This window comes from Salminus brasiliensis, chromosome 7, assembly GCF_030463535.1.
Source record: "Salminus brasiliensis chromosome 7, fSalBra1.hap2, whole genome shotgun sequence".
NCBI classification, from domain to species: domain Eukaryota; kingdom Metazoa; phylum Chordata; class Actinopteri; order Characiformes; family Bryconidae; genus Salminus; species Salminus brasiliensis.
Genome location: NC_132884.1, coordinates 12,656,934 through 12,679,402, shown reverse-complemented (window position 1 = coordinate 12,679,402; position 22,469 = coordinate 12,656,934). Strand labels below are relative to the sequence as shown.

Below are 22,469 nucleotides of genomic sequence, written 5' to 3'. Positions count from 1 at the left end.
ATTAAAAATGCAATAAACACTGGCAATAAAAATAAAACAAAAAAACCTATACAAAACAATATACTATAGGCTATGCAATGTACGATACAATGGTGGGAGAATACTGTTGTACATGTATTTTATTAGTGCACACTGACGCTTGGATCATTATCAATGCAGAGAATGTACAAAATAAAAGCATCTGTGCATATATAAGATTATTTAGTGTTATACCTTTCATGTAAATTGGGTGCATCAGGTAGTGTAATACATGAAGGTAAATAACAAGGATGGGGTAGTTGACTCTGAATGTAATTGAGAACTAGTCAGATAAAGGTCAGGCAGATAAAAAAAAGGAAAAAAGGAAAAAGCAGTTTATTAGGACTTGACCTGAATGTTCTATAGCCTGCATCCAAATGGGAGGGCATGTAAACAGTCCATATGAAGGGTGAAATAGATCCTGTTCTGATGCTGTATTATTATCGTATCCACTGCTCAGCATAGATATTCTTGATAGCAGGAAAATGTGACTTAGTAAAGAACTGGGCAGTCTTCACCATCCTGTGTATTTTTCCTTTTTAGGATGTAGAGTCACTGATGAGCCTTCTTTACTGAAGAGGTTGTGTTAAGGGACCAGGAGAGCAATGCAATGTGCACTCCCTGGAACTTGAAGCTGTGCACTATCATCTCGCTGATGTGCAGAGGAGTGTGAAGTGCTTGAGTCCTTCTGGAGTTCACAATCATCACACACTAGCTAATTCACACACTAGCTTATGTAGCCAGTGACAGATGATGTATATTCTACCAAGTTAGTGTTAGCTCCCACATGCTTTAACATGCTCCAGTTAGTATAACTAAAACAGTTTTGCAGAGCCAAAACTGCTACCTTTGGCAATTTGATGGATTGGGTCAGTGAAAAAACAAAAAGTGAAAACATTTTATAAAATAATGTCAATTAAATAAAAATATTAAATATGTTCACCCTCTATATAGTGACTGAATTCAACAGAGGTTCAGGCAGTTGGTGCTAGTAGTCTCACAATTAATGAAATGAAGATCACCTGAGTGCCACGACGGTCTCAAATGATTGTAGTATAAAGACACCTGTTCAGAAGGTCCAGTCAATGGTTAGTATTCAAGGTTTCTTAAACCTTTAATTCTTTGCCTCTTTCCCATACAGCTTTGTCTGGTGAAGAACACGGGCAACAGTTGCAATGTATGCAGAGTCTCTGCTATGTATATTGGTGGCCTCCCTCAATAGTGTCCTTCTTGCACGGTCACTCAGTTTGTGAGGCCGGCCTGCTCTAGGCAGATTTAGACATGTATCATATTCCCTCTATTTCTTATAAACAATTAATGTATAAACTTTCAGAGTAAAAAAATCCCCCTGGTCTTTTACACAAACTCTTCCCCTGTGATTTTTCAGCCATTGATATTGCCTCTGTCAAGCAGAGTTAGAAGTTCTTTAAACTTGTCTGTTTAATTTAGAGTTAGAGCTTCTCTAATGTACACTCCTCCACGTTTACCCTTCCATCACAGGTGATGGATCAGCTGAGATCACCACAAGTACCAAATCAAGCGACACAGACAATGATCACTGAGCAGAACAGGACAACTCAGATCCACATGAAGGCCGTAATTGTATTCCATCCACTGACCTTGTTTCTTTTGGACACACTCAAAAAAGCATAACCAAATCCTTTTTTCAGTTGGAGAGGCATTATAAATGGATGAGTTTAATTTTTTCCCAGCCAAGCCGCAGGTTGGCGTATAGCTACGTAACAGAAGCCAGTGACACACTCATTATCAGGCGCTGTCAGCAGTCAGCAGTCAGCACTGCGCTTAGCATTAGCATACATTAGAATAAGCATGCCTGCCTGTCGCCTTGCAGATAATAAAATCAGAGCCTTGAGATGGGGCACTTATAAAGGTGGGACAGAGAGCCTGCAAGGAGTCACTTCTCAAAAACATCAGGTCCTAACTGAGTTTATCAGAACTATTTTTCTTACTGCCTGAGCTAGTGGAAGTACCAAGTTCAGTCAGTGCTTCAAAACTAATCCAATAAAAAAAAACTCCACTGCTTTAAACACATGCTGAACTTCTTTCTGGCCACCTTCTTACATCTTACATCTGTCATGAATCTCACAATGTTTATATCTACCATACTGTATGGTGTGTTCCACCATGTTCTTTGTCTACCATCTGGTATAAATACCAACATGTACACTATATTGCCAAGAGTAATCAACTCTTCTAGGAGGGCTTTCTACAAGGTTTAGGAGTGTGTTTATGAGAATTGTTGACCGTTCTTCCAGAAGCGCATTTGTGATTCGTCACTCTAGAGAACATGTCTCCACAGCTCTAGAGTCCAGTGGCGGCGTGCTTTGCACTACTGCATCCGGCTTTTTGCATTGCGCTTGGTGATGTAGGGCTTGGATGCAGCTGCTCATTCCATGAAGCTCTCTGCGCACTGTTCTTGAGCTAACCTGAAGGGCACATGAAGTTTGGCGGTCTGTATCGATTGACTCTGAAGAAAGTTGCTGACCTCTGCGCACAATGCGCCTCAGCATCCCCTGACCCGCTCTGTCATTTTACGTGGCTTGGTTTACTTTGTGGCGGAGTTGCTGTCGTTCCCAATCGCTTCCACTTTGTTATAACACCACTGACAGTTGACTGGAATATTTGTTAGCGAGGAAATTTCACGACTGAACTTGCTGCACAGGTGCCATCCTATCACGGTACCACGCTGGAATTCACTGAGCTCCTGAGAGTGACTCATTCTTTCATGTTTGTAGAAGCAGTCTGCATGCCTAGATGCTTGGTTTTATATACATGTGGCCATGGAATTGATTGGAACACCTGAATTCAATGATTTGGATGAGTGAGTGAATACACTATATTTGGCAATATAGTGTATCTTTCGTTCTGCATGTGTTTCACCATGTTCTATATCTGCACCAACTAAACCCTATATAGGCAACCTACTAATTCCTGCAATTATGTAATTAATATAATCAAATTGATAATCTAAGCCATTAATGTGGCTGCACTTCAATTTAAAAAAAAAAGCAGAGACAGGTCAGCAGCTTCAGGTAATGTTCACATCAACCATCCAAATGGGAAAAATGTGATCTCACAGCTTCAGAGCATTGCATGATTGTTAATACCATAAGGGTTGTTTGGAGCATGTTATAACAGATCTCCTGGGATTTTTTTTTAGCACAACAGTCTAGCATTTACTCATTAAGGGCTAATAAAGAAAATACATCCAGTGAAGGGCAATGATGAGTAATATCAAAAGAGAATGGGAATGGAGTTCATCTTGTTATACCTTTCGTTTACATACACTACATACATACACACACTTTTGGTTCCATAAAGAACCATGGTCATAAAAGAGATTTGTGAGTGTGATGTGCTAAAGACTTACGTTGGTAAAGAAATGTATATTAAGTAAAGATTCTCAATTCTTAAAATGTTCTTTATACTTACATACTTTCTTTTACAAACATGGTTCTTTATGGATTTAAAAGTGCCCAACTGAATGCATTATGAGGTGCAGACCAGCAGATGATGTGCTGCCCAGTTAAGTTATAGTTTCCCTCCATGTTAATTCCTAATGCCATTAGGGAGCAACATTCATTAGGGGGGTTCATCCACAGGGCAATATTGTAAAAAGCACCAAATATATTGAATAGACTTCTACCGCCCATACAAGCCTCCCCTTTAGTCCTACACAAACTCATATATTGAGTTAAGTTCAGTCTTGAGCCCTCTGTTCCAGGATTGGGTAGTAACGGAGTGACTGACGTTACATACATCAGGACACAAAAACAGGTAGATTTAAAAAACTGGATTATATTATAGATTAAGAACATTACAACTTTTACTATGTTTGTTTCTAAAACCAAATGAGCAAGCATGTGTTTGTGGAATGCTGTTGTTTTGGACTTTTTCTTTCCTTTTTAATGACTCACATGGAGCTAGTTGAGAGTCACTGCAGCCCCTGTTGGAGAATCTTGAGCTTGCCTCAACTGTTTAAATGCACTCCCTAATGGACATTTTAAAAAAACATAATTAAAAAATATATATTTAAAAAAATCCTTTCAGCTTCAAAAGACTCCAATTTAGAAAAACAGGTAAGTTAAGAATGCCAGTGAATCCATGTAAACAAGCTTGTACTGCTGTAGAAATAATGACTGCTGAATATCGCTTCTGAATCACAATAACTTAAATCGTATATATCCTCACTGCCATAAGGAAGCCTTTTCAAATTCTCCATTCTGACGGTTTTTAGTTTCTTACATATTCAAAAAAAATAGTTGTTGCCCTTTTGCACAAATACAGTTAACATTTAGAATGTATCATTTGACAAGTAAATCTGGGGATGCTTGCAATGTCACAATCGAACCTCATGAGTGTTCTGACAAAATAGGGAAAAGGACAGTGTGTCTGTACATAATCCACATTCATCAAGCAGTGCTGGTTCCTGTAAAGTGCTTATCAGAGACCTCTAATGAAATCATGATCTGCCTCATCCTGTCTGATATATTTTCGGTGAGAGACTAGGAGATCAGTAAAAGTGGCTTTGCAGGGCCTAACATTTCATAAAACATAGTTATTTCCCCAATAGCACTAAAATTCATTCAGCAAGACATAGGCAGTTCACATACTCTATTAATTTAAAATGTCAGCGTTATCTTCATTCTGATAACATGTCGGCATTATACTAAAATACAGGTACTAACAGGGCTTTTCAAGCATGCTATATTTTAAAGTTTAAAGATAATAATAATAGATAATAATTCTTAAAATTCTTAGACTCAAGACAACTCAGTTGTCATTTTTTTCAGATCACATCATAGTGGGAGAAACAACAAAGCAGTGCATACAGATCTGAATTTTTATCAGCTCTGCCCATATCGGATTCTTAGCATTGCTCTTGTTGAAGCAGTAATTGTCAACGGCATGAATAATTGACATTACATGGGGCAAAGCATTGATGTGCTGCTAAAATGCACGGACTGGTGGAGAGCTGCCTAACAGGATGTACACTGTGAAATGAAGTTGTCCAAAATGTTCTGCTAACAGGAGTTGTTTGTTTGAGCCATAATTCTACAAAGTGGTTTTATCTACATGGTGTTTTATGTATATATATATATATATATATATATATATATATATATATATATACTGATATATTTCAAGTGTTTATTTCTTTTAATTTTGATGGTTATAACTGACAACTAATGAAACCCACAAATTCAGTATCTCAGAAAATTAGAATATTATACACCAATACCAATACAAAAAAAGGATTTTTAGAAATGTTGGCCAAATGAAACGTATGAACATGAAAAGCATGAGCATGTACAGCATTCAATACTTAGTTGGTGCTCCTGAGTAGTTTGTGGCACTGCTCAGGTGTTATGAGAGCCCAGGTTGCTCTGATAGTGGCCCTCAGCTCTTCTGCATTGTTGGGTCTGGCATATGGCATCTTGCCAAGTCCTGTCAGAAAATAAAATCTGCATCTCCATAAAGTTGGTTAGCAGCAGGAAGCATGAAGCATGAAGAAACTTCCTGGTAGATGGCTGCATTGACCTTGGACCTCAGAAAACACAGTGGACCAACACCAGCAGATGACATGGCACCCCAAACCATCACTGACTGTGGAAACTTACACTGGAGTGCAAGCAACGTGTATTCTGTTCATCTCCTCTCTTCCTCCAGACTCTGGGACCTTATTTTCCAAAGGAAATGCAAAATTTACTTTCACCAGAGAACATAAGTTTGGACTACTCAGCAGCAGTCCAGTCCTTTTTGTCTTTAGTCCAGGTGAGACACTTCTGACGCTGTCTCTTGTTCAAGAGTGGCTTAACACAAGGAATGTGACAGCTTAAACCCACGTCTTGCATACACCTGTGCGTGGTGGTTCTTGAAGCACTGACTCCAGCTGCAGTCCACTCTTTGTGAATCTCCCCCCCCACATTTTTGAATGGGTTTTGTTTCACAATCCTCTCTAGGGTGTGGTTATCCCTATTGCTTGTACACTTTTTTCTACCACACTTTTCCTTCCCTTCGCCTCTATTATTGTGCTTGGACACAGAGCTCTGTGAATAGCCAGCTTCTTTAGCAATGACCTTTTGTGTCTTGTCCTGTCAATGGTTGCCTTTTGGACAACTGTCAAGTCAGCAGTCTTCCTCATGATTGTGTAGCCAACAGAACTAGACTGAGAGACCATTTAAAGGCATTTGCAGGTGTTTTAAGTTAATTAGCTGATTAGAGTGTGGCACGAGGTGTCTTCAATATTGAACCTTTTCACAATAGAAAGAAATAAACACTTGAAAGATATCCGTCTGTGTGTAATGAATAACTATAATATACAAGTTTCACTTTTTGAATGGAATTACTGAATAAAGTAAATAAATAATAAACCTTTTCATGATATTCTAATTTTATGACCAGTACCTGTATATATATATATATATATATATATATATATATATATATATATATATATATATATATATGCTCAACCTTACTGGCATAAATATCAAACAGATTAAAATCTAAACAGAACCATTGCATTTGCTTGAAATAAATGGAAATAAGCCCATACTTGAAGCTCCTTCTAACTCCACTCAGATGTTCTATAAATTTCCATCTGTACCCATCTCCTTCCTGTCCCTCAGTCCACTCTCTCCACTAATACACTTACACATACATACAACTTGAAGGCACAATTTTTATGACAATAATGTTTCAACCAGCATTAGCCTTCTCCCTGTACTTTTTCTGTTGAACTATTAAAAATAGAGCCCAGCACAGCTGATCAGCAAACTTTAGGACAAAATGTAATACTATAATTTCATGACCTAACTGCTGCAAAATCCAATTCTTATTTATTATTGTTATGCTGTTTTATTTCATTTTTGATAAAAGTATATCACTTGCTTTTACACTGTTTTCACTTGCTTTTATCACTTGCCCGGTAAATTCATTGTCACCACATTAAGCTTTTTTTAGGTTGTATGGCCGAACCACTTATTACAGTTTACATTTAGACATATGTAAAAGAACAAATTTGTGTTCTTTGCACTAATTACAACCAAAGTGGTTCATTTTTTAAAGAATGTCTTGATGTACATGTCATGAAGCCTTACACAAACTAACTCCTAAAGGACCTCTTTTCAGTGGACAGTAATATTACTCAGATGAACCAGACACTCAAGAATGATTACAGGAATAATAGAAAGTGCTCCAATATCAGATGTTTGAGGACATGCAATGTTTAGCTACAGAGAAGACACAAATCTCATGGCTTTTAACCATCTTCTATATCCAATGAGGAAATTGCTCTATTATTCTGTTCTTTCTGGTGACATTTACTATGTATCAAATATGCCCCCTGATTCGCTGTCTCCCCTGCAGAGCAAATCCATTTCCGCTCATGATTAATTTCATTGTTGCTGTGGATATTATTATTCCCCCTATTCTGCTCAGTCTGCAGCTCTGGCCCAGGTCCTGTTTGTAATTCTGGTTAGGTTCAGCTGTTGTTACAAACCACATGCTCTGCAGGCTTGTGCTGTAATAAGATTCGATACTGAGCACCCAAAGCACCATTACAAAGCCAGCCTATTTGAAAGCACAATTTTCTGCTGTACAACAGATCAGAGTGGATCATTTCACAATAATTGCTGTAAAAATCAGAATGTAACAGTACCAGTGGTGTTGCTGCCCAAAGCACACATGTAATAATCGCTCAGGACCGATTAGGAGTAACTCATTTTCCAAAAAGGTGTTGAGGTAATTCCCCCTATTCATCCGTAACTGCTGCTTAAATGACAAATGAAATCAGCGTGGATTTTTACACTACACCAATTATTCAGTTCCAAACCTCCAATGACACCCTAAGATTTCACATCTGCACATTAAAGACCCCCATGGCATAAAATAGCACCTTTAATCATTTCTTAATTAAAGCAACATTATGTAGCATTTCACACTGAAAATTACAGCTTCAAAATCATGTTAATGTTCCTTTGACCTGTAATAGGGACAGCAGGGCCTCCGTCATTTTTACTTCTATCATTTCTGATTCTAACTACACTGTTAAACTCTGGTGAAGTGGGCAGGAAAATGCTTGCAAGAACCGAAAGAGAAATTACAGTTTGAAGGCTGTGAATATTATTAATAATTTGTTTACATAACAATTACACAACAACAATTACAATAAAAATTTACACACACACACGTTGTAATTTGTTGTTATGCCAATCAAAGGATTAGGATTTTTAAATCCATCAATCTGGCATGTGTTTACATTGTTCACAGACCACAACATACTGTCACTGCCACTATAAAATGCTTATACAAAAGGAAAGTTGTGATCAACTCGGGTCTACACACATTGCCATTTCATTCTTACATTTTGAGCTGCTGTGAACTATTAAGCTGCTTTGCTTTGATCACTGCTGAAAGAGCAAAATTACAAAAACGTTCTGCAATCTATCGATGCAGGGGTGCTTTCTGTCATTCCTAAAACAGACTCCTTAGAGCTCACATCTGACATGCCTAGGAGACTGTTTTCAATTTCCTGCTCCAGTGACCTCCTGTCTTTCTCAGCAGTACTAGCTGTTGCCTCTTTTTTTCCTGTAATTCAGCCCTCTTTAGTGGATCAGAATACCTGTTGAAAGGTGAAAATGTGTAATCAGCATTAATCCTTTGAAGTTGCTTTGCTAACAACAAAAATGTGCTGTGAATTATTCTTTACAAGATTCAAAACTTTCGATCTGAAACAAACACGTGTATTGTAAGTAGAACCATCTTGTTTTGTGGAGAAAAAATATTTTGTCATTTGTCATTCTAAAAGAGTAAAAGGAGCACCTCTTTGCTTTACTTAATATAAAATATGTACAAATGCATCCTAGAAATGTCTCACTTGCAATACCAACAATACTGCCATTGAAAGCAATAAATGAAACTGGAAGAAAGCTCAAAAGGTCATTTTTGTTAAAATTGTAATTAATTTAATTAATTAATTATATTTATTACATGTTAAGTGACACATTTTAAGCCTTTTTTGTTTCACTTTGTTTTATTTTTGATCAGCTCAAAAATCTGAATTTTGTAATGAGAACAAACATAAAAGGATGCACAATACAGAAGCACCCAACTTCTGACAAGTACGTAACTTATATACCCAATGCTTGGTTGAGGCTCCTTTATCACAAATTGCTGCATGAATTGAGGCGGAGATTCTACAGTTATATCAGTTATTATTATAACAGAAACTATTACAGCACTTTACATCACTGACTGTTCATTATAATTTATAACCTGCATATTTACAAACATGATAAATAAGTAATATCTTACCTTTAACATTAAAGAGGGGCTAGCAATAACTGGAAGCTTGCATGAAAAGTACAGTTTATAAGAAATGGGAGTAGCATTACAGCCCATACACCCAAACAGAATATTACTCTTTTAAGCCTGATACAGCTTGTTTGATTGGACTGAGTGGACTGTTTTGCCCTGTTGTCTTTAAAAACCTCTTTCTTAAAAGACTCTTTAGGCTTTTTTATGGCAATGATGTATAAGAATTCAAATTAACAGCTGTAAGTTAGTCAAAACTTTCTGTTTGAACATTTACCTTTTTGACAAATGCTTATGCTCTGTGCCGTTGCACAGTGGTATGCAGAGACTCTAGCGATTAGGAGTAACTCAAGGTGTTGAGGTAATTTCCCCTATTCATCCGTAACTGCTGCTTAAATGACAAATGAAATCAGCGTGGATTTTCACACTACACCAATTATTCAGTTCCAAACCTCCAATGACACCCTAAGATTTCACATCTGCACATTAAAGACCCCCATGGCATAAAATAGCACCTTTAATCATTTCTTAATTAAAGCAACATTATGTAGCATTTCACACTGAAAATTACAGCTTCAAAATCATGTTAATGTTCCTTTGACCTGTAATATTAGTAGTAATATAATAGTAATATATAATAGTAATAGTAATATATACTATTACTATTTGCATACTGCACAGTAGTGCAGTATGCAAATAGTAAGCAGCATAGAACACAGTTTCGTAGTCGGTACCAATACCGTTGGAATTCTACTGAAATACCACTGAGGTTCTCTATGCCATTTTTTACATTTTGAGGTTCTCTATGCCAATTGTCACTCAACTTGGCACAGCATGTCAACAGTGGTATCCAGCCTGGACATTAAAAATAAACAGGTAAAAATGTTGATTAGAACACAAAGACCACTGATCAGGTTCCTTGCAGTTGCATTTAATCATAAGGTGCCAATTAGCAATCTTTATATGCATTAATAGCTTCCTTGAAACTAGTGTCACAGTTCCAGCTAAGTGGCTTTAGAGCCCTTTGGCACAGGGTGTGGACGATAATGGACTACAAAAGCCCTCCCTCCAGACTGATGAGTGTGGATGTGTTTCTGGCAAACAGGCTCAACACTTTCTACAATCGCTTTGAGTCTGCAGCTGGCAGTGCTAGCAATGCTAAACAGTACTGACAGTGTGGTCAGCGTTTTCATGCGCAGAGCTAATCAGAACACAGCGCCCCTTCACCTTAATGGAGTGACAACAGCGTTCAAGGGAGTTAATACCAGGAACAGCAGAACCAGACAGGATCAACTGTCCGAGTTCCAGCTTGCTCTGGGATTTGCAGATATCTTTAAAACCTCCCTGGCGCTTGGCAATGTTCCAACATGCTTTAAACAATCCGTCATCATTCCTGTCCCAAAGAAAACCCAACCAGCCTGCCTATTTCACCCTGTAGACCTAGTCCCCTAGTCCTCATTTCAGTTGTGATAAAGTGCTTTAAAAAGCTGGTCAGAGACTCACAGCCAGACTCCATGGACCCACTACAGTTTGCATACATTTACATTTATGTGTGTCCACTTCTATCACCATTGTAAAGTTAGCTGATGACAGTGGTGGGTCTGATCTCTGACAACAATGAGAGGGCCAACCTGGAGATTAAACACCTGGAGAACTGGTGCCAAGATAATCTACTCCTCAATGTCAGCAAAGGAGCTGATTGTGGACTGCAGCAAGACACAACAAGCTCACCTATCATCAGTATGTTGCATACATCAATATAATATTTACACATTCTGTACAAAAATATCTAGACACACCTTGCAATGATTGAGTTCAGCCTAAAGACCCACAGCACTAGACTGTGGAGCAGTGGAACTGACCTCTCTAGATTGCTGGAGCTCTAGCCAGTACCTCTGGTATAGGTTTGGGAGGCGTGTTTTATCTATAACTAATCATCCATAATCAGTACCTGACATAATGCTTTAATGGATCTTTAATTGGATCTTCACAGAAATATTCTATAAGGCTGGTGTAAGGCCTTTGCAGAAGAGTCTGTCACTGCAACTCTAGAGGAGCTAGTGTCTACTGTATGTGTATCCAGTACTATATATATATATATATATATATATATATATATATATATATATATATATATATATATATATATACACACACAAGGCATTCACAGAGTCACTTTTCACTTTTTCCCATTTTCTTATGTTGCTGCCTTGTGCTAAAATAGAAAATCTCTGCTCTCAGTACCCCTTAATGATATATACTACATTCAGTGTTTTCCATTTTCATGTGGGAAGACCCCATTGTGATTTTGCTTCCAGTCCCAAAGCCCATAAATCAGCATGACTGTAACAACATGCCTGCTTTTCACTCACAGCTGTTTGTTTAACAGTCTGCTTTTCAGTTTTACACACTAACAAACCTGAACCACCTGAGACCTGGCAGCCAAACCGGCTTATTTACATCATGCTGCTGTCTGTATGCTGGGAGAGTAAAATGAACACATCTCTGCAGCTTCAGAAGGATGATGTCACACAGTTCTTTTTCAGATGTTCACTGTGATATACTGCCTTAATTAGATCTTTATAGGTCACTGCTTCAAACAGGTGCCTGCTGAAAACCATAAAGAAAACCATGCAAGTTAACAACTGCATCCATCTAGCCACACACATCCTAAAGAAAAGAAGAACACATCTTCTTTAAAACTTCACATTCTTCAAAGTCACGCCTAAACAATTTAATTTCTCTATAAAACCTTCGTAAATACTTATCTCCAAGGGCTCTGTGGGCTAGATCTTATAAAGGCAGAAAGAAAGCAAAGATTTCAAGGCTAGCTTCGAATACCAAGAGCTTAAGCTTATTTTATATGTGCATATTCTCCTCAAGTTTTGAACCAGCAACTCTGAAATTGGATCACTGGGTTTCCTGCAATGAATTATGTCAATATATCGTGTCAAAGGTACATACGCCAGCCAAGCAAGTAAAAAAAAAAAATCACGCTTATGCTGCTTTCATCTTTCTTTTCAATTATCAACCCTAAACATAAAGGAACATTGCTCTTTGGACAGTGTCGTTTCATATTTCATACTCATTCTTCAAATTCAAAGGATTCTGGGAACAAATTGCATTTTAGCTTGAAATTCAAAGGTAATGACATTTATAAACATTCAGGTAGCTCCGCTAACCCAGTCCAATGGCTCTATTGAGGGAAAGCAAGTGACTACCTGATGTTCATGGTTACGAAAAAGACTGCTGTACTGACTGCTCTTCCACTGTGCCCATGTTGCCAGCAGAAGGAGAGATTATCCAACAGCAGTGTTTCTTTGTCAGATAAATTCACCACTGTCAGATCCACAGCAAGCCTCAGGCAAAGAAATGTACGGATGATGCTCTCTACTGTATGTGCTTGGACCTCTGTTACGCTATCTGTAACAGAATTTTATTTTTTTAATTTAAGAGTTACCAGTTGTCAGACAGAGAAGAATAAAGAAATTCAGGAGGTGAAGATGTTCAGGAAGTGAAATATCTATAGCACTATATCTATTATTCACTGTTCATGCACAAGTCATGCACAAGCCATAAGATGAAATACAAATATAGTGGGTCAACAGCTTTTGAATTTAACCTTTAAGGCCACCTAAGCATAGAAATCTAAATTCTGGAGGGTTGCTTAAAGTAAACTTTAAGAACATGACATTGTATTATATCTATTTATCCATGAAATGGACATTCAAATACAAATTCAGGTATGTGGAATACTGCAGAAATCACCGTTCACTGGATGGCATTGCAGCAAACTTATCCACCCTGTTAAACATTGGGTTTACCAGTCGTAGTTTTAACTATAGCTATAGGTTAAACAGAATAGCAACAAGGCTGCTCCTTTCTTTCATGATTTCTATGAATTACTATTACAGACTATTAAGTTAGCTGTGGTTTTTTGACTGAAATCCTGATCCTTTTGGCATTGTTTAAGCAGCTCAAAAGCTTATTAAAGTATTTAAAAAATAGTTGTAAAGTAGCATGGTTTTTGTGTTTCTGAGCTGTAAGATGCTGAGGCTCCTCTCCTATGTTAAAAAGGGAAAAGATCTCTTCTAGAACAGCTTAGATGAATCTTGTGTTGTTGGGCCTTGCAGTCTTCTCTCAAAGTCTTCTTCAAATGATGGACTGTAATACCTTCAGCCTTACCCTGTGGATTAACCCCCTTTTCTCAGCTGCAGCCAGAGAATGAGGAGTTATGATGAAAATTGAAGGACACCATTTTTTTTATTGATACTTAAAATGTCTACGATTAGAATCAGGTGCACCACATCAGCTGCAAATGATTGGAACAACGTTCCATCCAGAATTCTGGATGAAGGGATTCAGATCTCAGACTAATTCAAAAGCACAACCACACAAGCACAAATCACAACCATTCAAATAATAAATACCTTTAAAGCACACCCAAACCTCAATTTTAGTATAAAGATATAATGTTGCAATTTTACAATAAATAAATAAATAATGATAGAATGTTTGGAATAATTATGGAATAATTTAAGATATTTCTAAATCTATTCAAATAACCCTCAGAACTAGTTGTTGATGAATCAAGAATAGCTAGTTTTTTTTTTTTTTTTTTTACATTTTCTGTCAGCTAGTTTTTTGTTGGTTGTACAGATAAAAGCAACAACGGAAGACAAGCATCAAGGCCTTTTTTCTGTCCTGGCACTGAAGTGGTGGAACGAACTTCCCCTGGGTGTCCGAACGGCAGAGGAGCTCGCTGTCTTCAAACGCAGACTGAAGACCCACCTCTTCCGAGAGTACTTGGGTGAAGAGTAGAGCATCATGGTGTCCTGATTGACTTGTGTTTAGTAGTGTCTAAGCTTAGAGGTATCTTTGAATTTTTAGCCTATTCAAACTAGCTGAGGTTTTCTTCGGATAAATAGCAAAGCACTTTTGTAAGTCGCTCTGGATAAGAGCGTCTGCTAAATGCCTTAAATGTAAATGTAAGGCAAAGATTTCGCCCCAAATACATTTTTTAAGTACAATTCTTCTCCCTTCAGACAATGCTTTTTTGAGAGGCTGAAATTGGATCTATCTGAATCTCACTTTAATTCTTTATATTTCATCAGTTGTCATTGTGGCCTGCCTATAATGTTAGGCTTTCGGTTTTTGTCTGAGACGTGCTCGCTTGCGCAGTGCGCACGCGCGGTCTATGCATGAGCCTTGGACTTTGTAAACAGTTTTTTTCCTGTTTGTATTTAAATTCTCCAAAGAAATGAAACCTTAACTGCCTTATAAGAAAGGGACATGACATCAGCTGGATAAGGTTGCTATTCGAATATCAGATCCGAGTTAATGATTGATTAGCGTGGTTGGTTCGTGTTGACAAAACGCCGGTTAACTTCAGTCAGTTTTGTCAGACACAACGCGAAAGAGGAGAAACATGACCGCGCTGAAATTCTGTGCCAACATCTCGTGGCTGTTCGCTGAACTGCCAGAGTTTAGCCAGCGAGCCCAGGCTGCCGCCCGCGCGGGATTCCAGGCGGTGGAAGCGGCGTGGCTGTACGATTCGGACCCGCGAGAGCTGCAAAGGGTTGCGGCGCAAACAGGGCTAGAGGTGGCCCTAATAAACACTCCCCCGGGTAAGAGTTAGGAGAGTTTTTAGCTAGCTGTTTAAGTAGGATTCCGATTGACTTTGTTCAGTTATTAACGTGCACAATTCGCTTTCCCTATAGCCTTCTTAGCTAGCTAGTGTGCTTTGCATTTGTTTTATTTGTAGTTTGAGGAAGTGAGACATTTCAACGCAGTCTGTTCAGAGGAGGCGGCGCAAAAAATACATTTCCCATGATGTATTGCGAGCAGCAGGCTGGCTTGCTTACGAAACAAGGGGATACAATTATCCGAGTTTTACATATATAAACGGACTGTATGTGATACAGTATCTATGTTATACGTTGCAATTTACGGAGTGTATGGCTGTCTAGTGCAGATATTATTGAGCTACGCTATAGTTTAGCTACGTGTTGGACAAGTGCCTTCTGAACAGTGGTCAATGTTTCACCGTATATTTAAGTAATCGATTTTTGTCTTACAACAACTGAATGAAAACTACGCTGCAAATCACTGTATGATTGATGACTGATACATTTAAATTCTCACAACATCATATTTCAACACAACGTGACACAAAAGACACTTAAAAAAACCCTCAGAGTTGCACCTGCTAGCGGACGTACATAAATGACATTTTTTACTTTAAATAGCATCACGGCCTGTATAAGAGAGCTGACCAACTTGAACTAAAACTCTGTTTTATAAATTAGTTTTCTCACCAAACTTGCCTACTTAATAAGCCCTTTCCTCACTGCCTCCTGGATTTTACTATCGGCCACGATTTTGTGGTACCCTATGTGAGGTTCACCCAGATCTGAAGCTCTGCCTTGACACTATCCACCTCAAGACAATTTCTCTAATTTCTCCATGCTGTGCTCATCATGGAAAAATGCACTGTGCATAGAATGGAGAATACCTAGGATCTCACAATCCTGAGGTTCTTGAGGGGCATCTCAGACTTTGTGAACTGTTTCACCTACCTCTGCTCACTGTTGCAGTTCTTTACCTTTGAGAACTGAGAGATGCCTCAACATATTCTCCATACAGTCCGTTTCCATCAGTGTCTTTTAGATAGCAGCTTTGAACCCCTTCACAAAATGTTTCAAATGATACACGACTGAATTTAGGTACTTAACTATGAAAGCTCTTATTACCATATTTTTTTGCCCTTTCATAGAAAAGGATGAAGTCAGCCTCATATTTTCTTGCTAGATCTCACACTTCTGTAAGAGTAGTAGTCCTTTGCAGCTTTATATACATTGCAGTTCAGCCGCAGACATCTTCTTGTTTAGTGGTGACCGACTAGTATTACAAAACGATTCCAGAGATGATGTACCTGTACTCTGCATGTTTTCATCAGGTTTGTCTGTATCAGCATGGTGTTTAATAGCACCATTTTCATTTGGGTATGAAATTCATCTTTACTTCTTTGCAAGATCACAGGATGTTGTGCTGACTGTTTCGTTTTCCTTTTCTGCATTTTATTTTTCTGCACACAGTTATGAGAATTTGTTTAGCATATACAGCTGTGAGCTATGAGATCACATGACAATGCTGTTAAACCAATGGAAGCAGAAAGCAAGTTCAACAGCAAAAAGAGGACTTTTATGTGTATTAGCACAGGGTCCGGCCACCCTACTGAAAATGTCAGCAAACGCTATGAAACAGTAAAATCATACATGCAGAGTGGTGTCTAAGGAAGAAGAAAACCACAAGGTGCTAAAAAAAGTGCATCTTGGCATAGATTATTTAAGTCTCAGCAACAGTACAGAAGGGATTCTTTTAGACCACAATCCTTCAGTTTGTGTTTTGATGGTGGTGGTGTAGAGCACTATGAACCTGTGAAGGTTCTAAATCTTATATTGGTGTTCATTTGGGTTGCAGGCCATAGTTTTTACATGCAAGGAGTTCAGTAACCCCTCATGTCCCATTGAAGGGGACATTGTTAAACTGGTAGATCATAATTTTTTTTATTATTACTTTAACTTTAATTACGTAGCAAAAGAGGTATATAGTCACAATAATCCATTGGACTGTGGTTTTCAGGAGTGATGGGGGATATCTTTTTGGTAATGTTAGAATGATGTGTGTGATCCACAACAAATGTTCTACCATGAGTACCTGATCTCACTAATGCACTTGTGGATGAATGCAGTCAAATCCTTATAACTGTTCAGATGACTACAAACATAATTAAACAGCCAGCATAATTGTCTAATTTATCATAATTTATTTTAAAATATATGACTAATTATGAGAAATGATGAGTAACTTGTGTGATATTTTTCAGGTGATTTAAAGAATGGAGATTTGGGGCTGGGTGCTGTCCCTGGGAGGGAGCAAGACTTCAGGCAGGGTTTGGCTCAGGCAATTGAGTATGCTAAAGCATTGGACTGCAAGAGGTATTGCTGTTTTGCAAAACATAAGCTAGCATTAAAATATGCCAGCTTGCAAAATGTGTAATGTAAAAGGGTGAGCAGACAGAGTTTGTTGTGACAGTGTATTTATTTAATTTTAAATATTTTAAGTATTTTATTTTTTAATTTTTATATATTTATTTTTCTTTTACTTTGCTGTTTGTAAGACTTCAGTAATTGCAGAATGAATCTGCTGATGGATTAGAAAGAGCATCTAAGATTGGCTTGTGTGAACTTAATGTAGCACCAAGGAAGAATCATCTTGTAAAGTTGTTAATTAATTAATGTTATTGACTTATTTAATTAATGTAATTTTTTTTTTTTGTCTGACAAAACTCTTAAACTGTTCTATATCTGTCGTGCTGTACCGGTATGGATGACCAGATTTTTTGCAAATGTTTTTTTGGAGTAATCATTCTGAGGGGGTTGATATGAAATCTAGAAACTGATCAACTCAAAGGTGTTCACATTGGTAATAGGAATGCTTTAATTCTACATCATAGAAAAATAACATGACATTAAATGGCCATGTATTTTTATTTTTTTTTATCCATTCATAGTTGAGAGGTAGATCAAATCTAATATCTAATATTTTGGTCCAGAATTCACCTGATGGCTGGGAGAGTACCTGCAGGGATGCCACGTTCTGCCATTGCTGTGGAAATGGAGGCTACATTTGTGCAAAACCTAAAATATGCTGCAGATGTCCTTGCAAAGGTGAACCACCAATCTAATTCACAACCTCCACTGCCTTTGGTAGAATAACACTGTCCTCTGCTTTGTTAATGTTTTTATATTGTATTTTATATGATTGAAACAACAGGGACTGCAGCATTTGTTGATGTTCTTTTAGGAGGGAATTCTTGGCTTGATTGAGCCAATAAACACAAGGATAACTGATCCCCAGTATTTCCTGGACACCCCACATCAGGGTAAAACTGAGAATTCTCTAGAGATGCCTAGCTTTGATTTGTGTGGAGTATGCTGTTAGTTTTAGAATATACAGTGCAAACACATCAAAAAAGTAATTTCAGCATTGTGAAACAGAAACATATGCAAATGTATTTAAAGTAAATAAAATGTGTACATGTCTGATTGATTTGATTTGATAACTTTGAAACAGTGCAGCTAAGGGGCATATCAAGGAAAATATTTTATTTGTCTTAAACAATATAGAGGACAATGTATGTCTCAAAGTCAAAGACTTTGCACGCCGATTGGTATTTTAATGCAGGCTTATTCTTTGGTGATGTGTTTCTTATAGCGGCTGAAATACTTCAGAAGGTTGACCGCCCAAACATCAAGTTACAAATGGTGAGTATATTTTGTCTGGTTTAGGGTTGGAGTATCTCTTCACAGAGTGTTTTGTGACACTGATGTGCACATTGGTGCTATGGCTTTTCAATTCAGGCCTTTTGTCAGAATTTGGGCTAAATTACACAGATTCTTTATCCTCAACAAATCTGCACCATTACATTATGTAACCAACTTCAGTAGGATGGTATTGACCGTATTACCACAATCTGCAGCATTCTGCAGTATTTAGTGAACTTTATTCCAATCATGTATTTTCAATAAGACCTACACTGGGAAGCAGAAAGAACATGAAGCCACCACTCTGCTCTTGTCTGGTCTTTTGTAGATGATTAATAAACTCTTAACAGTGTATCAGTAATGCATTAACAACATATCAGTGCAGTAGCATCTGGATACATTGAGTTAAATATCTTGAAGATGCTTTGTCAATGCCCTAATTCTAACCTTAACCTCAATCCAAAATTTAATCCTAACCCTAACCTTAAAACAAAACCTATAATTAACCCCCATCCTGATCCTAATCCTAACCCCAACCCAAAACATAATCCTGTCCCTCATCCTGGCCCTAATCCTAACCTTAAATGACCCGAATGATATGTTGTTGAGATGTTACTGAGAGTCTGATGTGTTTATTTCATCTAAAAAGGACCACTCCAAATAAAGTGACAGAATTTCCCCCCATATAGAGATGCTTAGCAATGTATGTTGTTATTCTGTTGTTTGTTTTTGAACTGGAGATACAAGGTGAAAAACTTAACAAGTACAAAACCTGAACCCAACCAGACAGCATCGTGCTCACTGCATGCCTAAATCGTCACACACTTGTTATTAGGTAAGCTCAGATAGACTTGTTCATATGCGACTGTATGCATTTTGCACAGTGTTTATTGGTGGGGTGTAAGCTTTCATTAATTGTTAGCTACATCAGCTTAATAAGTTTCTCTCATTAAAACCTTAAGAATGTTTTCCTTTGGGAATGGTAGTGTTAATGGCTGTGCCATGTCAAACATTTCAAAATCAGAATTTAGTGTCGTAAGCAGTTAATATATAATGGATATTTGTAAGACGGTCCAGACTGTCTTTTTCTTTTTTCAGAGTAATGAACTCCCATTTCGGTGTGTTTTCCTGTTTTGATTTCTCAGCTAAATAAATCATATATTGGGGACTTTGTTCTGTGTGTAGCTGAAGGGAGGCTGAGGGCACAAGCAGCATTGCAGCTGCTATGCCTGCATCCAGGCAGGAAAGAAAAGACTTTAATGTTTCTCTGTTGGCACTCTATTGTCAGCTTTACTTCGTCTAAGGAGACATAAAAGCAAGGGACTGCAGCAAAGTATGATTAAAGGCAGTGAAGAAATAACACCAGTTGAGAAACATGAGAGTTCCTCTAAATCACACGACTCTGTAGAGGTTGGTGTGTGTGCTTTTGACAGTGGCCATCTTTTTCTCCCCCTGCACAGGACATTTACCACTGGCAGATAATGGATGGGAACCTGACCCAGAACATCCAAAAATATTTCCCCCTTATAGGTAAGTAACACACTCCATATCAAGGTTTGACATCACCAGTTCACTAACATGGGAACATCATTTCAGGCTATAAAATGCATGCCTGGTACACAATGTCACGTTTATTAAGATCTAAATATAAACGGACAGCACAATGGGTTAGGTAGTGCCAGTCTGTCAGTCTACTGTTATCATGGGGAAACACAGGAGAGTCTTGACTGTTGACTTGAACTGTTGCAATAAAGTAGAAAAGATATGTAGGCACCAATTTTCATAGTTAATGTAAACATGGTACGTATTAGCGTAATGTTCATAGTTTAAAAAAGGACAAACTTCTCTTTTGATGGAGATATTTTTGAAATACATATTGTTTTTCTGTCAGTACCATTCAGATGTCAGCAGTAATGCAGATGTCTATATTATTAAAGACACAACACCCTAGTGTTGCTTTTCCAGTACTACAAAATGATAGCAATTATATCAAATGGGTAGTTATGGATTATATTAGGCTACATACAATTAACAGTTTTTTCATGTTCAGTTTGCTGTAGGAATGTTAAGTTGGGGAATGGAAAATTGTTTTGTGACAACCTTCACTACAGGTCAGACTTACCTTATCCTAATGGAGTAATTACTTGGTGCAAGAAAAAGTCATTCTGAGGGGTTTGATATGAAATCTAGAAACTAATCAACTCAAAGGTGTTCACATTGGTAATAGTAGACTTACCTTTTCTGGAAACTTAACAGCACTTCTAATTACCTCTCAACTTCACAGGTCATGTCCAGGTCGCACAGGTTCCTGATCGCCATGAACCAGACAGTCCAGGAGAGGTCAACTTCCACTATCTCTTTGACCTGCTGGAAAAGTTGGGTTACCAGGGATATGTTGGCTGTGAATACAAACCGAAAGGTGAGGTTGCAACTTCTGGCATTAGTCATTCAGTCACTCAAGTTGTTTTAAAGGAATCATAAAAGCAAAAGTAAAAATGACACAAAACAGGCACAGATAACTGTGTCTACTATATTTAGCGAAGTCCTGTACCATTATAAATAACAAGTCAAGTCAAATTAATTTGTATAACGTTTTTTACAACTGTTGTCACAAAGCAGCTTTACAGAATCGGTCATTACTAAAAGACAGAAAAAAAAGAAAAATAAATAACATAAAAAGACTAAGACCCGCAGTAAGCGACAGTGGCAAGGAAAAACTCCCTCAGAGCTGGAGGAAGAAACCTTGGGTGGAACCAAGACTCACAAGGGGGACACGACCCATCCTCCTCTGGTCAGAACTATTTAAACATTATTGATAAATGTTACCAAACCATCTATACTGTTGAGCTGTTCTGATCATAATATATTAATCATGCTGCAGTATAACTTAATATAGTCATGGCAGTGATGGTAAGAGTAATGCAAGTAATGATGGTTAATAATACCGGATAAAAAGACCAATAAAAATGATTTGAAATAAACTATTATTTAACATTGACTTCCATGCAAAGTTCAACATATTTTGGAGTCACAATTTTGGAGCTGCATGTTACTCATTGGACAGTGAAGTTATGCAAATAATACGCATATAATATGCATACAATGCAGTTGCACCTGTTCAGATGTTTTTCTTTGCGTTTATACTCTGTGTACATCTCATTTTGTATTTTGTTTATACTTTGTCTACTATAGAAACAATGAATCTTATTGTTAAACAGGTTTAGAGACTATGTTTTCCTTTCTTTTCAGGTTCTACAGAAGCAGGCCTGGGGTGGGTGAGAAAATACTGGGAGGGAAACTGTGAGAGAAACTGCAGTGTGTCAGGACCAGAATTGAGCTTTAGTAGGACATAATGGAACGACACTTCCCTGTCCTCTACTCCATCAGCAACATTTAATCATGGAAGAAAACTCTTAGCCACATAACTGGGTAAGAGGCACTGGGGGGATTGGGGCCCTTCAGCGTGTGCCAGAGTGTGTTTGCTTGCAGAAATCAAGACCAACAAATGCACGCATGTTTGGAGAAATTGGGCCAGTAATTACACACACATTTACAGATAGGCTTGGTTAGATGGAGCCCCTTGTCTGGTGGAGATAAGCCTGGAACTGAATGCTTCAGCAAGGGCTTCCTTTGCCAACAGCGTCATAAATACTCTAGATAAATACTAGGATGTTATATATGGAGTCCTTACTTGGACCTACTGGAACAATATAAAAACATAAAAAACAAAAAAACCTTCTATTGTGTCTCTCTTTCAACACGCTGCACTAAAACACCATCAGT

At 37.8% G+C, this 22,469-nt stretch overlaps 1 protein-coding gene across 1 annotated transcript; it reads left to right on the top strand.

Moving 5' to 3' along the window:
- Positions 1 to 14,555: 14,555 nt before the first annotated feature.
- hyi (hydroxypyruvate isomerase) lies at positions 14,556 to 22,425 on the top strand. The gene is made up of 8 exons (XM_072683945.1): positions 14,556 to 14,984; positions 17,246 to 17,357; positions 17,975 to 18,089; positions 18,226 to 18,304; positions 18,637 to 18,686; positions 20,147 to 20,216; positions 20,971 to 21,105; positions 21,936 to 22,425. The coding sequence occupies exons 1-8, from the start codon at positions 14,786 to 14,788 to the stop codon at positions 22,037 to 22,039; spliced, it is 864 nt and encodes a 287-aa protein (XP_072540046.1). The 5' UTR covers positions 14,556 to 14,785; the 3' UTR covers positions 22,040 to 22,425.
- Positions 22,426 to 22,469: the final 44 nt, after the last annotated feature.

Coding starts and splice junctions, on each gene's coding strand:
- hyi (XM_072683945.1), top strand. CDS start 14,786: ATGACCGCGCTGAAATTCTGTGCCAACATCTCGTGGCTGTTCGCTGAA. Junction 18,305..18,636: donor CCTGGACACCCCACATCAGG/GTAAAACTGAGA, acceptor TGTTTCTTATAG/CGGCTGAAATACTTCAGAAG. Junction 18,687..20,146: donor CAAACATCAAGTTACAAATG/GTGAGTATATTT, acceptor CCCCCTGCACAG/GACATTTACCACTGGCAGAT.